Here is a 17,950-nt window from a genome sequence, read left to right on the forward strand (position 1 = left end):
AAGTAGTTCACATGCAGTAGCAAATTACACATTTTCTATACATGTATTAATTACACACACCCATGAAGCCTTGAATTGAGATTTTCTTTTTGTTTTTGTTGCATTCTTATGCCAATAATTTCATAACCGGCAAAGTCTCCGGAGACTCAGAGTCTCCTATACTGAGTCTCCTATTGACCGATGACCCGGTCATCAAATTATTGTCTCAAGAATGCGACAAAAACTAAAAAAAACTAAAGAAATCATGGGGTGAATAGTTGATAGAAAATATGTATTTTTTGGGGGATTAACTACTTTTTTCTTTCTTTCGTTGGTTGTGCGTTTATTTTGGACCATAATCTTATTCCATATTTGACCGCTCTGTGATTCATCTTTGATTTTCCTATTTGTGATGAGGTGTAAAAGAATAAAAAATTAATCGACTTGGAGTAATGTTATAAAGCATATTTCCGTGTCTAAATCTGGAAAGTACAATTTTGTGTAATTGTTTGGTCTTTATGTTGATTTTGCGTGTTTGGAAAACTGGTTCGCGCCTGTCAAACTCTTCGCTGATGCGTCCGTTTCAGCTGAAAGGGAACGGAGGGGACGTCGATTTGATTCCAGTGAATGTTGTTTTGGTATAATGTGGTTTTTCGTCTGGAGAACTGTAACATGTCAGCTTGACGCGTTGCACGCCGCTGCTGTCCCCATGTGTGTAACCGGAGAGAGCTACGAGAGTGAGCATGTGTTCACTCCTCATTGTTCTTCATCAGATATGGTTCCACTGAGCAGTGGTGGAAGAAGTACTCACATGTTATACTTAAGTAAAAGTGTCAAAGCTGCAATGTAAAGTAAAAGTCCGGAATTCAAAAATGTACTTGAGTAAAAGTACAGAAGTATCAGAATGTACATAAAGTACCAAAAGTATAACGTAGGCCTACTCATTATGCACAATGTTCCGTTTCACACATTTTCTAATGTATAAAATCTATGAAAAATGTTTGAATAAAAAAGAAAACAGCAGATCTACAAGATGCGACGCACTGTGAGCTTGTAGATTGGGTATTTTCAAATGGCCGAAATGTATATAGAGCTGAAGTGGTTAATGTAGGTTTTGTAATAATAATAAAAATCTACAAGTAACTAGTGACTAAAGTTTTCAATGAATTGTAACAAAGTAAAAAGTAAAACATTTGCCTCTGAGATGCAGAGGAGTAGAAGTAAAAGTGATGAAAATTGGAAATCCTCCTGTAAAGTCAAATAAATACCTCACAATTGCACTTACAGTTCTTGAGTTACTTTACACCACTGACTAAAAGTCTTGATTTTCAATGTACAGAAAAAAATCCTCTATCTCCAAAGAGTCTACATTATGGAACCAAACGGAAGGCCCGATTTGGTTCCATTTGTACTCTCCATGGAGTAAAATAACTCTTAGGATTTGACTGTGTATGCTGTACACTGTCCAAGAAAGCGTCAAAGATTCAACATACATTAAAAAATATACAATACAATTGTAAAACAAAAGAAGATAAAATAATGCGCTAAAAGCCTCTACGTCCGGTAGTTATCCAGCACAGCAGTATAAACAAAACGCTGTCATCGGCTCTCATCTCTAGTTGTGAGCGCAGACCATAAACTACACTTCACTGCAGTTTAAACTCTCCGAGAGCTATCGGCCCCAAAGCTACACTTTGGGAGCAATATGAAAGGAGGACACAATACAATGTGTAACTCTGAGGAGAGTTCTTAAGTGTAAATATGTGGTCCATTCATTCATGTGGGAAGCTGCCTGGGTAGTGGCGACGCCACAAACCAGAATTCCAGAAGTCCTCTTCCTCCAACTGTCCTTGTCTTACCATTGCAGGAGTGCAGAAGCTCCTCTGCGGTTGTGAGCCCAGTGTCCTTCATTTTTATTATTACTCCTCTACTCCTCATGCCCAACACTCCCCGCCGACAGGTGCCACCTCCCCCAGTCCGTAGCAGGAGGTACAATGACAAATATCACCCTCCCCACCCGGCTTCCCTACCCCGAACGACAGGCCCGCAATTTCTTCATGCTGTGGAGCGCCGACCACACCAGTCCCTGTCCGGTCTTGAGGTTGATGTGGGCAGTAAGATATGTGTGCGGGTGGTAGCGTCAGTGGTGTTCTATGCCAGCACCTTGGGTTTCCCCGTGCTGAGATGCTACCTCCACTGACAGTAGAAGGGGGGCTGGCAAGCTCTAGCCTGACACTTCAGTCCGCACATCACCACCCCCTGCTGGTGGGTGGTGTGTAGTGTGGACTGAAGCTGCACACATTTTAATCTATTTCGAAAGCGCCCAAAGAGCGGGCGCATTGAATGGGCCAATCAGGGTTGTATGCTTGGGGCACGTGTGTGGCTGCTCCGGTCAAAGCCCCCTCCAAACAGAGCTCTTGAGCTCACGTGAGACTCGCTCGTGGACTCTGATTGGTGTCCTCTGCCCACGTGAGAGTCTAGTGGACTCTGATTGGTCCGTGAACGTAAACATGCAGACATATAATATGTTATGAGAAATAACGTATTTTTGCAATGTCACGCCACGTCGCCGTCGCGCGTGTGTGTGTGTGTATGTGTGTGTGTGTGTGTGTGTGACGTCAATAGGCTTTAGCCCCCCCCCGCCGAAATAGAATGTCTGCCCTCAATTTCAGACTCTCCCCCCACGTAGTGTGGTGTGAGATGTCTGACGCTCGCAGTCAGGCAAGGCAAGCTCCACCACATCTGAGACCAGTTCTATGTCATCTGCAAAGGTTGTTCCCTGAAGGCATGAGACCAGGCCTAACTCCTTAGCGTGTAATCGAGCATGATGATGTAGAGGTGTGGAACATGAATGGCCCAGGTGCGTGCATTAGCCATAGCCACCAGCATCTTACTTAAAAGTTAAAATATATCTAGACAACAAACGGCCACGCCCCCATCCTTTGCTCACCAGCACATGAAGTGAGCCGTTGTACCTCTACTTCCTGCATTTGCTCCAATTTGGAGCCAATAGAGCAGGTGCGCTACCGTTTCAGACAATTGAAGCATGCACAGTATATCGTTCCAATCCTCGAATGCGTTCGGGAAGTCAATGGATGTCATTACCACTCCATGGGAAGTCAATGGATGTCATTACCCCTCCATGATTCTCTACTGTACAATGATTTGTCCACAAAGCCATTCTCTTCTCCCAGAACCCGTTCTTGGTCGGGAACTGGATGGATCCGTTTGAACACCATCCAGTTAAAGGTCTTCACCCAGGAGAAAATTCCAGCTAACACCCCGATAATGTTGACCGGTAAAACATTATCGTTGAGACCACAGGCTTCAGCATTAATAATGGGAATGTTACATTTATACAGCAATGGGGAATATACATCATTTATACCGTTTTAGTTTTACCAGTGAACTGTACTGTCCTATACCTTTTCAACCTCTAATAAAGCCAACCACACCCACAGAAATAGCCTGAGAATCAAACTTGAAGTTATCAGCTAAAAGCTCTGCAGGTTTATCACGTACAACTGGAAGAGCACAAGGTGACAGTGTTGTAATCCTGAGAACCGCTGCGGAGTGGCGAAGAGATGGGGATGAAAGTCATGCCGCTGAGCCTTATACTCTATTAAAGCCATGCCACTGTTTGTTTGTGAAATCTAACAGTCAGGCTAAGGAATGCCATACATCCCCAACAGCCATTTTCCTTTATTGGAAAAGTTGGTTATCCTCGGGGTGGTGAGGGTGTGTGTGTGTGGGGGGGGGGGGGGGGGGGTCTTTCTCTCTCTTTCTCTCTCTGTGGCTTTCAGTGAACCAACTATTCAACAAACACGGGTGTCATGGACTCATTTGTCAATCTGTGAAAAAAAAGGGAAAAAAAGAAAGATATCATGTTTGCACATTTTGTAAGTTTGACAGGACGTGACAATGGCGCGAGGCCCCCGGGTCAGTCCCTTGTCATGACGGCCCTCGCTTTGGCGTCTGACACTGACCCTTTGAGTGACAGGGGTTCAGCTGGGTCTTAGAATGGAAAACACTCACACACCAACACACATGCACACGCACACGCACACACACACACACACACACACACACACACACACACACACACACACACACACACACACACACACACACACACACACACACACTGGTAGAAGCCCATGCATGCGTGTGTGCGGCTGTGCGCGCATGCACACACATTCTTTCCTAATCTGACAAAGGTGAAGCATAAAATGGTTCACATGTGAAGACGGAGTTCAAGCTTAAAAGGTTAAATTACATTAAGTTAAACGTTATGAAATTACTGTTGTCCTTTTGCCTCCGCCACAGTGGTTTCCCAACCTTTTCTGGATCAAGGCCCACTTGAAAAACCACTTATCACGGCAGCCGGATTTTAGGTGGTCACAAGTTGTGAATCGCTGCTCCACCAACATGTCAAATTCTCAAAAATCTCAAAGTGCTGCCACTGATCCAAAAGATTAACCACTTTCAACCTGGCATCTATATGGTGCCAACTAAGTCTCACAAGAAGGCTTTAAGAAATTCAAATAGTCAGGTCGCAATGCATTGTGAGCTTGATTGGCTATATTCGCCGAGCTACACTACCTTACAACCATCTTACAATAAATGCGACAAATCTCTGTGACTATGTGCCCCGCGTATCGCGAAAACTGTTCGTCCCACCGGCTTCAAATTCGGCACGCACGTTCCAGTGTGAGTGCAGTGCCCGGCCTCGACCCGACCCGATACACGGTTTTCCGCAACCGGCGCGAAAGGTTCTGAATCTCCGTATGCGGGACTGATCATCATCAGGCTGTTCCAGAACCGGCACAAACGCTGACTCATTCTGACATCACTTCTGCTTACTCATTCTGTGCAAAATCTGCAAATAGACGATTCTTCCACACTTTCATTTTGCACTCTAGGTCAAGTATGCAGAGCTGATGTCCGCTAGGCAATACCCATACAACGTGTATGATGGGTATTGCCTAACATTCCCCACAGGTGGCAAAGCTAGCAGGCTGCGTGTTCTTGCTCAAGATGAAAAAACAAACAGAAAGCGTCACTTTCTCAGCAATGTTGTCTTTCCTGACAATATAAATGTATATTACATTTCAGGCCTTTGGTCTGAAAAAGAGATCTCCATATGGGCATAAAGAGACACAGACAGATACAGAGATCTCCATATACACGCATAAAAGGGACAGACAGACAGATGGTCAAAACGGGTCCTATGACAACAGGTATAATGGGGTTTGCATTAAAGGGTGGGGCATTCATTCCCTATTTACATCGTTCCCGAGTAGGCCAGCCCCCGGCTAGACGCTCGGCCGCCCGAGGGGCATCACGTACACCATATGAGTCAGCTGACTGGGCACAAAAGGGACAAAGTCAGAGGCACAGACAGATACAGAGATCTCCATAATGGGTATAAAGGGACTCCGACAGACAGACAGATACAGAGATCTCCATATATGGGCATAAAATGGACGCAGACAGACAGATATCTCCTTATATGGGCATAAATGGACACAGGGAAACAGATGGTCAAAACGGGTCCTATGACAACATGTATAATCGATCGGGTTTGCATTAAAGTGTGGGGCATTCATTCCCTATTTACATCGTTGCCGAGTAGGCCAGTCCCCCACTACTAGTCACGTTTTCACCGGACACAATTTACCATGCGCTGCTTCGTTTGGACTTCATTTGTGCCTTGCCTTCATTGGAGCCCAGGTTACAGCTACCCAAAGTGTGTGTCAGAAAGAAAGGTTGCTACATATATGACATCAAAAAGCAAAGTTATAACTACAGGATAGAAAATATTACTCGCAGACATGAATTCAGCCGGAAATGACATGTTAGAGCTCAGCCTTTTTGATAAACGTAGGCTATTGATTGAACACATACTCCAGATCGCATTGTTCGCTGCAAATGTCCATGTTTGTTACCACAATGATGCGTGGCCAGCTGGCCGTAATAATAACTCAAAGGATCGTAATAGTTAAAAAAAACCCACACCCTCTATTCCATCATGGCACCACTATGACGTATGCAACCTTATGCAGCTACAGTAAGTATAAAATAGGACTTATAAGTGGTCAAGAAAGCAGAGTTGATGTCGGCATTTACTGTCTGGGTCATTGTCTAAGTTCATTACCTCTGTGCTGTGCAGTTTATTTATCAAAAGACATAAATAAATACGGTCAATCTCTGCCCTCCAACTACTCTTTGTCACTACAGTAGTACACTGTGGCAGTCAGACGGCCAAACACAATTGAGTTTAAGTCGTCCCTGTTTGCGGAGACATCCAGACGTCCACTCCAGAAGAGAAGTGTGTTTATCGAGCAGATCAAAACAGAACTTGGGGCCAGTTGTCCTCATTTCTCCTAAACTCTAAGATTTGTCTTGAGACGGTTGAGACTTTAGGCGAACCTACACGCTCACAACATGACGCGAATGCAGGTACATTGACCTATGGTCGTAGGTCTGCTATTCGTGTTCGTTCTTGGTGCACGACTGGGGCATAAATTAGGCATTACAGTTTCTCAGGTAGCCTAGTAGTCTATATACTGAACATGTACACACACACACCCACATACACATACACACACACACACACACACACACATACTCTCTCTCTCTCTCTCTCTCTCTCTCTCTCTCTCTCTCTCTCTCTCTCTCTCTCTCTCTCACACACACACACACACACACACACACACACACACACACACACACACACACACACAAACACACACAGGGTAAATATGTCAACGGGGTCCAACTATCCATGATATCAAGCTGTACTGGAGACGAGGAATTCATATCGCTTCCATATTTATTTGCTTCTTCAGCCTCCATTTAACGTTATATCTGTCTGTGTAAATGTTGGCCCCTTGAGATGGCTGGGTCTTGACGGTGCCGTGTGTGTGTGTGTGTGTGTGTGTGTGTGTGTGTGTGTGTGTGTGTGTGTGTGTGTGTGTGTGTGTGTGTGTGTGTGTGTGTGTGTGTGTGTGTGTGTGTGTGTAAATGCAGGCGTGTGTGTGTGTGCATGCACATTAACAACACATTCTTGAGGAGTGCCTGAAGGATTGCATGTTTGGTTTTCTCATTGATATGGTATATACCATTTGCATAATTGCTTAGTTATTTTATATCTTTTTTTCACATGTGAAAGGAAATAAAATGACAGATCATATTTATGGTACATTTCCCCCTGACATGTGGATTATTCATCATCACGTTCCTTTTGATAGAAGGGTCAAATCGGTCGCCGTACTGCAAGGTATACTCTGTTATAAGTCTGGAATTACAAATCAACTTGAGTAAAAGTACAAAAGTATTGGCATCAAAATGTTCTTAAAGTACCTGCAGAATGTTCCATTTCAAGTTTTCAAATGTATAAAAACAATCTTTTGAAAATAGCACATCAGAAATTGGAAATACTCAAGCAAAATACATATACCTAAGAATTGTATTTAGGTACATTACTTGAGTAAATGTACTTACCCTAGTTACTTTATACCAGTGTTTATCAAGTGGGGGTATGGGTACCCCTAGGGGTACGTGGGGGTACTGCAGGGGGTACAGGAGAAAACGGTAATATGTTTCACTGTTATGGGTAATGACAAAACATTGACAGTCTTTGTGTGAACATTCTCATAACTTGTTATACCAATTACATCCATATGTTTCTTTTCCATCATGCTGTTTTATTTTGAACATATTGTCATAGGAAATGGACTTTAACTCATTCGTAGTTTACGGCCGTAAAGCCCGTTAATTTCTCTATGTCTTTCACTGCCGGCTTCTCCGAGTCCTACCTGTTAACGTGGGCGCTCGTCCAGTTCCCATCGTGCGTGATCGGACACTGCTCGTGTGTTCGCGTATTCCATCAGCTTCTCAAATCCGTTGAAACTTTTTCAATTGATCAATAAATTCTCCATCTGTAAGCCGCGGAGTTCAGACAGTAAGCTGGGCCAAAATAGAGGACGGACTTCCGGTTCAGGGACTCCAATGTTAAAGTTGTCCGCTCAATAATGTGTCCGTGTAGAAACCGATCACGGAGCATTAGTTCCGGCCTATTTTAGTTGCGCTTCGATAAAAAAATGTTTTTTAATTAATTTTTATTACATTTACGGGTTCTACGGGCATGGCAGAGAAGGGGTACAAAGGGGTATTTTGATGGCAGAGTTTGTGGTTAATGTCAATTTAAAATAAGCTAAATGCTGCTGTCAGGGGAAGGGCTTACTTGCATAAGGGGGTACTGGCAACCAAAAAAGTTTGAAAACCAGTGCTTTACACGACTGCGTACAGCGTGGTTCTGTGAATCTCTCTGGCAGGTGTGTGGAATCACGTTGGAAAAAAACAACATTATTTCTTGGTAACAGGCCATGAAAGCTTTCACAGGGATCTAGCAGACTCTCAAACAGACCAGAGAGGAGGGGGGAGTAAGAATGACAGAAGAGAGGAGTCAAAGTTCACCTCCCATGCATGATGGAACGTCTTTTATGCTTGTCGTTCAATCGAGTTCTGCAGATTTGCAGGGGAGGAAGGAGTAGCTTATGTTTTTGCTTAAATACATGGATTCTAGTTCTACAAATGCCTTCTAGTTCTGTAGTTCTCAACAAAAAGGACCCCCTTGGCACGTGGTTGAAAGAATTCAAACATTATTCAAGATTTCAAGATTTTTGCAGCGCTGTGAGCTTGTATATCTGGTATTTATGTCCGGAAAGAGTTTTTTTGGGGGGGGGGGAAATACAAATAAAACAAAAAAGTATGTTTCTATATAGAGCTAAAATCTAAAATGACACAGATGCTTTCCCGGGTTTAACGGGTTAATTCAAATTAGCAGCACCGCAATGCAGAAATCTTCTGTAACAAGTGAAAGTCCGCCATTCTAAAGTGTTGTTTGGTAAAAGCACAAAGTATAGGAATCGAAATATACTCATAGTACCAAAGTACTCATTATGCAGAAGGGTTCATTTCACAATCTTATCACATTGCAATTGACACAGCATTAATGTATTCCTCTCTTTATTGTTGCAGCTGGTAAAGTTGGCGCTGATTTGAATGACGTCACTTGTTTTTGTGGCGTTCCTTAGCCAATACTTTGATGACCGGGTCATTGTCAATAGGAGACTTTGCCGATCATCAAACAATTGGCTCAGCAATGCGAACTGCTCCTTTAATCATTTTATGCATGTTTTGTATTAATAATTGAAATCTGCAAAGTACTGTGAAATAGTAAGCTGCCAGATCATTTTAGTGGAGCAAAAAGTACAAATCTGAGGACCATTCACACTGAGCATTATAACTATAAAGAATATTGTTTCAAAATCGTTCTAAGCTAAGAAGATCACACCAACAATAAAAAATACCGGTAAATACAATGGTGAAAGATATAGTTAAAGTTATCTTTAGTTATCGTGCCCAGTAGAAATGGAATGGCGCTTAAGATGTGGTGTAATAGACTAAAAGTGAAGTACAATACTTGATGACTTAGTTACCACTGCAGATGCTTTGTATCCATTGTGGTATTAATGTCAAGACATTTTCCAGACTGATCCTCAATGGAGGCCACTAAGGAACATACATTATTGTCCTCAGATTCCATAGTTGCAGCCTCTCAACGGAGTGTCTTTGTGTTATTTTCTTATCATGCTTTCGCAGCTGTGAGGAGCGGCACGCATGTTTTATGTGTGTGCGCTGACGGATAAGCCCCCCCCCCCCCCCCCCCTTGCGTGATCGCACCCCGCCATTTACAATGATCACCAACAAAGGCGTGCAGCGAGGCGTGTACACTCCCCAATCACGGAGCCCCGCTTTTGTGCACCGGGCATGTTTAGCCCGGGTCGAGGCGTGTTCGCACGGACGAGGCATGTTGGCACGCACGTGTTCTGCTTGCTAATGCTAGCAGGACCCGTATAAGCCAAGACATCATCCATCATGCTAATGATGCTTTTAAAGTATTCAAAAGTACATATTAAGTAAATGTTCTTGTTAATGTCAATGCATTGCTGTATCATAAATGTAAAGATTTCCCAAAAACTATTTAGAACTTTTGAGCGGTGGTAAACAGCTCCATAGAGTGGCTGAGCGTGTGTCTGTAGCCTTTTTCCTCAGCGTTTTGCCATAGCAAAACGTGTGTGTGTAGCATAGCCTGTACATCCTAGACTCAAATCCTAGTCTGAAGACGTTATGCAAGCACGACCACCGCTCACTTCACATTGGGTGTGATTTATTTTAGTAACAAGAAGAAGAAAAGGCTAAACTATTAACTAACTATAACACATTGCATCGTGAAGTTTGGCTCCCAGGGGTCCCTTTCCTAGTAATGTAGTGGAGTCTTTGATTGATTGATTGATTGATTGATTGATTGATTGATTGATTGATTGATTACTTTATTAGCAGTTTGCATGGGAAAGTGCAGTACAAGGTCTGCTAGAATCCAAGACAGCCTATTGCTTTTTTCCATTTAGGTCCTTTGCATAGCGAAAAGTACAATATTTGTCTGTGAAATGTGCTGTGAAAGTCTTGATTTTATGTTTATACTCGAGTAAATTACAGGTGCTCAAGTGTATATGTACTTAGTTACTGTCATCCACTGCGGAAACCTATCCGTCACGCTAAAAACCACAAGACTTTAAAAAGGCACAGTGAAAAGAGGGCTAGAAAATGACGTTTCCGTTAGGCTTCCAGAGCCCTACAGAGGCTCTTTACAGGCGTTTGGTGGTAAAAGAGACGTGCAACACTGGTAATACTCAGCTCTGTTTTATTGCTTCAACGTTTCGATCCGTTTGGATCTTCTTCAGGAAAAAATACGGGGAAATGGGGGTGTGTCCTTATAAAGGCTAGCATCCACAATGATTGGCTGTAACAATGAATGGTGATTGAAACCACCCATACCAATCAGGCCATTTCTCCAGTAACAAAAGGCAATAATAGACACAAGCCCAACATGTTTGCATGCATATACTGTATACATGAATATTACATATAAAGAAATACAAGATATAAAATATACAAAAAATGTAATCAGGAACAGGATCAAGACGGGACACAAATTAGTACCATTAATCACACTTCATTTCAGAATGACAATATTTCATATTTTTTTTCATTAAAAAACACTATTGATAAGGCCCAGACCTACTGGTAAGGTAGCTGGGGCCAGAGAAGAATTTCTCACCACTACTTGTGTCCTATAGCGTGAACAAATGACTATATGAGAAAATATTGAGTAAGTGGTACAGAACACACAGTTAAAGAAGATAAAGCGCTGGCACATCTGGCTTCTGGCAGCGAGGTGCGCTCTTAAAGCCCAGGTAACTGTGGAGACGTTCCAGGCCCCTGGGGGGGCGGGGCCAAGCAGCAGAGCGTGTCTATAGGTCGACCCCGACGCCAGTCAAAGGTGCTCTGGAATGTGCCGAGCTGGTGCCTCTTCTTCTCCATTTCACACCTGCTGTCAGCAAATATGACCCCCCCCTCGGCCTGGGGGGGGCAAGGGTCAAACACAGGGCCCTTGTGTCTATTGCTTGGGTGAATTTTCAGAGAGTGTGGTGCTCCGAGGCAACTGGGGAGCCGAGTGGAAAAATCACAGTCATGTTAGGCAGACTTTTTAATTCCCTTTTTTTTCTTGTCTCGTGCATTGACTGCCTGCTCCTACACACACCTGTCCCACGTACAAATGGAACCAAATGGACCTGTGATACTATTTGTACACCCTCAGAGTTACAGAGCTGTAAGGGCCCATTTGGTTCCATATGTACACTCTCAGAGTTACAAGAATGATGGATTGAGGTTGTCGATTTTTCCACAAAAATAATGTTCTTACTTAGGGGAAGAGTGATTGAGTGATATATAAAGTCTAAACCGTGTTTTTCCGTCAAGAAACCAACACAAATCCAAAATGTTACTTTGGGTATATAGGCGTTTTTTGGGTATAGGCGTTTCTTTTAATGTTTTATTTTATAATGACATGCCCAACTGCACATCATTGGCTAAGGGCCCTGCCTTTGTACTGTCGGTACAAAGGCAGTGTCTTACATCATTTTGAGGAGATCTTGACAACTTGACTGATAGATTACGTTATTTTGAGGAGAACTTGACTGATAGATTACGTCATTTTGAGGAGAACTTGACTGATAGATAAATAACAATGAAGATAATTAACATATTAGCACTGCTCACTTCACACTGGGTGTGATTTAATTTTTTGTTGATCTCATTCTCACAGCCATGCCATCAAACTGGTGACGACTACAACATGTGACATGAGGGAACATGATGATTTATGATTCCGTCAATATCGCTACGCAAAGACGTGACATCAGAGCCGTGGTGTCACGGCTGTGATGTCACGTATGTATAGAACGGGCGGGCGGTCCTAGGGCTGGTCCACAACACAGCATCCTCCAACGGAAAGTGGTACTTTGCGTAAATAACCCTATACAGCAACCATGGCCGAACTTTGTGTCGGAATCAACGGCTTTGGCCGCATCGGCCGTCTTGTCCTGAGGGCCTGTCTCCAGAAAGGCATCAAAGTGGTGGCCATCAACGACCCCTTCATCGATGTGGAGTACATGGCCTACATGTTCAAGTACGACTCCACCCATGGGCGATGCAACCGCGAGGTCTCCCACCAGGATGGCAGCCTTGTGGTCGATGGACACACCATCGCTGTGTTCCAGTGCATGAAGCCGGCGGAGATCCCCTGGGGCGACGCCGGAGCCAGGTACGTAGTCGAGTCCACTGGGGTCTTCCTCAGCGTGGAGAAGGCCTCCGCGCACATCCAGGGCGGAGCCGAGCGCGTGGTGGTCTCCGCGCCCTCCCCCGACGCCCCCATGTTCGTCATGGGAGTCAACCAGGACAAGTACGACCCCGCCACAATGACAGTCGTCAGCAACGCCTCCTGCACCACCAACTGCCTGGCACCCCTGGCCAAGGTGGTCCACGACAGCTTCGGCATCGAGGAGGCCCTCATGACCACGGTGCACGCCTACACGGCCACCCAGAAGACGGTAGACGGCCCCAGTGCCAAGGCGTGGCGCGACGGGCGCGGCGCCCACCAGAACATCATCCCCGCCTCGACCGGCGCCGCCAAGGCCGTGGGGAAGGTCATCCCCGAGCTCGACGGCAAGCTGACGGGCATGGCGTTCCGGGTCCCCGTGTCCGACGTGTCCGTCGTCGACCTGACGTGCCGCCTGTCCCGCCCCGCGTCCTACGCCGAGATCAAGCAGGCAGTGAGGGCCGCCTCGCAGGGCCCCATGCAGGGCATCCTGGGATACACGGAGGACCTGGTGGTGTCCTCGGACTTTGTCGGAGACACCCGCTCTTCCGTGTTCGACGCCGGCGCCGGCATCTCCCTCAACGACAGCTTCGTCAAGCTGGTCTCCTGGTACGACAACGAGTTTGGCTACAGCCACCGCGTGGCCGACTTGCTGGTGTACATGCATTCCAAGGAGTAGGCGGCCGGCCACCTGCTCCAGCCCCGGGACAGGAAGTCGTTGCAAAGAGGACCACAAAAAAGGGGGGGAGGGGGAGATGTGTATGTTCGCTATGGCTTGTTTCCACGCTAACTGCTGTATCCATCTATCTCGCCCTAAATTAACCAGTGGACAGGGTTATTTATGTATCTCTCAGACTAAAAGATAACAGAAAAAAAAAAAAATATATATATATATATCTATATATATATATATATATATATAAAGATAAAAACAAAAAAATAAAACTAAAGTTACACAACTCCAACGGTGCTGAGTTCGAGTCATTTAATTTTAGTCACTGAAAAGTTTTAGTCGACTTAATATAGCCTATAGATTTAGTCAATTTAGTGTTCTAGGCTGTTTCAACATGCATGCACTGCACACAAATATGTACACATAACATTATTTGAAGACAGGGACAAAATTTGACTTACACAGTATGGCTGACGAGTGTTGTAGAAATGAATGGAGAGCGTAAGGTTTTTCATTGGGTGCTAGTGGTCTGCTCTCCTTCTAAGCATCAACATTGAGCAGACTAATTGTATAACAGGATCATATTTTATCTGCTTGTAGATCTTATTTTTTTCACAATTTTTACATCTTTTGTGCCTAATATTAAAACATGGGTCAGTGACGTGACGCCCCAAAAAATGTGTTTTTAAAAAAACTTTAAATTGCAGGCATAAAAGTTATTTACTTTTGTTCTACTCACTCTCAACCTTATGGAAATACATTTTGTTTTTAGATATTTTATTGGAATCAGACTTTATTCAGCAGTTTGTTGTACTTGTGCCTAAAATCGTCATATGGTGTGACATGAAAATAATTGTTCATAAAATGAAAATGGAGTACATCTTTCTTAAGTTACTCACTTTATCAAAGTCCTTTATCATAACTAACCAGTGATCCACTATAGTTTTTTGAAAATTAATTATATCTGTATATTTTTTTCATAATCGACACTCTGTGTGAGGCCCATGTTCATGATCTTACAACATATTTTAAATGTATTCTGTCAAAACTTTCTCTAAAATTACACAAATATTTGTGACTCTTCCTGATAATATTCTCTATGTAATCCATAAACATTTTTTTGGTTTAATCATTAATAAAGGTATGATTTCTCACTATTTGGAATGTCACACCAAATGATTTAGTGTCACACCGTATGATCATATCTTCATGTGTCAAAGCAAACTGTGTTTTAACCTACCTATTAGTGAGTACTGAACTTTACTGATTGATTAAACAATTACCCAGGATAACATGGCCTTAATATTTCTGAACAGGATATTATTGTAGGGCTTTAACATGGGATAAGAAAGAATTGTAGTAGTAGATGAATGATGAGGATGTGCACAGGAATGCTACGCACACCTAAGTCTTCTGCCGGCCCACGGCAGAAGGATCCTAAAGGGACAATAAGGCGCATAGCCACACTTGGAGCCAAGGCATTGAAGGCAACATTTTATTAACACCAATTAGTGGAAACAGAACTCAGCATTCAGGTAAATTGCTTTTTTCCGAAGTCTCCTGAACTTGAACACAGCATTTTGTGTTGAACAAATGTAATTAGGAATCATGACATTACACCACATCTCCACTAGCTAAAGAGTGCTGGGTTGCGCAACTCCGAAAATAGCTGATCTACAAGCTCTCGCAGCACAACGTGTTGAGAGCTTGTAGATCAGCTATTTTCGCTAGTTTTGTCTCGGGTCCTACCTTAACACTGTCCACTGTCCAGTCCAGTGAGTGAAAGTACAAAAGTATTAGATCAGATTAGATTATACATTTAGACTGTATTGTACATCAGCCAGTCGTATTTGGTGAGGGTAGCAAACCGGCTGCTTGTTGCGGTTCTGCTATGCCACAGACAACCTCCTGCTCTTCGTAGAAAATGCAGTCTCGCCCCTTTGGCTCCTCTCTCCTTGCTGGGTCATTGTTTAGTTTCTCCCTGTACTTTCTCGTTCTCTCAGCACTTGTCATTTTCCAGCTGACAAAAGAAAATGGAATGTATAGTTTAAGACAAAGAGAAAATATTGTTTAGATTGAAACAATATGTTAAGGTTTCTGTGAAGGGGTTTCTGCTCCTTCTGATGAATTTGAAGTATCACTGAATGAAGCTAAATTACATTTTATGTAAAAATGTTTAAAACAAATGTTTAAATGTACAAAAGAAACATGGAACTTTGTTATTTGTTGTTATATCTGTAGTTAAATACAGTATAAATCATATGGTGTGACAGTCAAGTCATATGGTGTGACAAGCAGACATGTCACACCATATGATTAAGTGTCACACCATATTACTGTTTTCTCCATTTAGGTTTACCTTGAGGCTACTATGTACACATTAGCATGCTAACAGCATGCTAGCTATAACAAAGCAGCCTAGATCTACATGGAAATATGACCAAAACTTCAAATAACTTAAGCTTTTTTAAAGAAAAGGTGTCACACCAAAAGACATCCAGAATGGTGAGTTTGTCAACGTTTCAACAAGATGGCATTTCATGAAAATGTTAAAATCATAACTCACCTCAGACACCTGTCTTGCAGTTGTGCTGGGAGTGCTGAATAGCCTTACAGAAGAAGGACCTCTCTAGCCAATAGGTGTCCAAATAATTGCCTGTTTAATTTTTCCAAACTAGTGTCACACCAAATGATTTTGGGTTGGGGGACAAAATGTTTTTGATCAGAAATGACTGAAAACATTATGCTTTGACTTTGAAAAGATATAGGCTCAAAATAGACATTTTTTTTAGCCTAAATTCATTTTCAAATGATTTTTAGCAATTCTTTTTCTTAGTTTTATTCAAGTTCCCACTTTGAGAAACAAGGTCAGGACAGTCACACCATATGAGTTTTGCCATGTTTGGTTGAAGATTCTGAAGAAATGAGGAATGAAATGTTTTAATCTTGAGTAAGTTCACATAAAGCTTAATGTCCTGCACAATATTCAGAAGGTTTTTGACAAATATATTTTTTATTTATACATGTTTGACACCGAGGACAGCGAAAACGTTACGTCACGTCACCCACCCACATATCATTCAATTGTAACTTTATACATGTGCAGATACCCTGCATACACGTATACTGTATGCTGGTTTGTTTACTGTTGAGTGAGAACCACTGGAGCAGGCTAATGGTATAACAACAGACGAGAAGGCTTCCCAATGAGCTATAAATTCAAGAATGATTGCGACCGGGCGTGCATCCACTTCAAATTGCTAGGACAATTATAGCTAAATATCAGGATTCAGGATGACAGGACAACAAATCAACCCTCAGCCATGATTACGGTTTCATTGCTGATACAGCTTATCTATGGAGTCAGGGGGTAGACACTGGGTTTGTTTTTAGAAGATATTTTATGTCAGGCGTTTGGCGAGTAGCCTTATCATGGCAGCATTTCATTGCCTGGAGCACAAATTACACAACGGACCCCGGTAGCAAAGTTACTTAACCACTTAAGGGGGAATGTTGTGTCTGTGTTTTTTGTTTTGTTTAGTTTAGTTTTTTACCTGGGCCCCTATTTTTTTGTCATGTAGACTAAAAACGAAGTTTGGGAATTGGTCCCTTTAGGTCAACCTGGAGGGAAATATCTAAATATTGAATCAAGCAACACAGTGGTGTCACGCGGCGAACATTGGCAGTTTTACAAGCTTACGATGCATCGCGATGGGACGTCTTGTGGGCTTGTAGATTGCCTATTCTCGCTATGATTTAACTCACTTAAACCCCAGCAAAGCTTTCACAGAAAATAGCAGATACATACGACGTGTTGTGAGCTTGTCCACAATACAGAAGGGACACTAGTGTAGAGCCTTGAGGGACTCCAGTCAACCATATGGGGTTTAAGTGGTTCAAATGTTTCACATTTTCCGTGACCAAAATTGGGATGCCTGGGTTTAAGTGGTTGAAATAGTTTTTTTTTGTTTGTTTTCGTATGTTTTTCTGTCTTTTTTATTCATGTGAGATGAGACATGTAGTCTAATTGAACTTGCGGCGTACCGTGGAATGTATTTTAGATGGTTTGAAACCAAAATATGTCACAATCAGAAAGCTTTCCTGATAATTTAATGTTATAATTGTCATCCATCAAAACATGAGTCACCTTTATATAGCTGAAAAACAATCTCAGCCCTAAAGGAGATAAATCTCTCTACAAAGGGACAATAAACACTGTCACAGTAGGGTGACGCATGACTCGAAATGATTAATAACACAAAATTAAAGCATATCAAAGAAGAAAGCAGCAAGGTAACTGAAGCCTTATTTTGAAAACCTCTATGACCTGTGCCTGTCAGGCGCCATCCTCTACTTGGGAGGGAGTGATGCAGGTTGGGAACGATGCAAATGGGGAATGAATGCCCCACCCTGTTATGCAATATACCCATTATACCCTTCAGAGTACGCACACTCTATTTGTCTGTCTACATGTGTCTCCTTTATGCCCATACAGTATATGGAGATCTCTA

General features: G+C 42.9%; 1 protein-coding gene across 1 annotated transcript; it reads left to right on the forward strand.

The window, feature by feature from the left end:
• Nucleotides 1–12,434: 12,434 nt before the first annotated feature.
• LOC308280543 (glyceraldehyde-3-phosphate dehydrogenase 2-like) lies at nt 12,435–13,445 on the forward strand (the record flags this gene model as incomplete). Its single annotated transcript, XM_080720863.1, has 1 exon — nt 12,435–13,445. Exon 1 carries the CDS (start codon nt 12,438–12,440, stop codon nt 13,443–13,445), a length of 1,008 nt encoding a protein of 335 aa, XP_080576989.1. The 5' UTR covers nt 12,435–12,437.
• Nucleotides 13,446–17,950: the final 4,505 nt, after the last annotated feature.

The sequence above is a fragment of the Nannobrachium achirus genome, assembly GCF_963921795.1.
Source record: "Nannobrachium achirus genome assembly, chromosome: 24".
Classification (NCBI taxonomy): Eukaryota; Metazoa; Chordata; class Actinopteri; order Myctophiformes; family Myctophidae; genus Nannobrachium; species Nannobrachium achirus.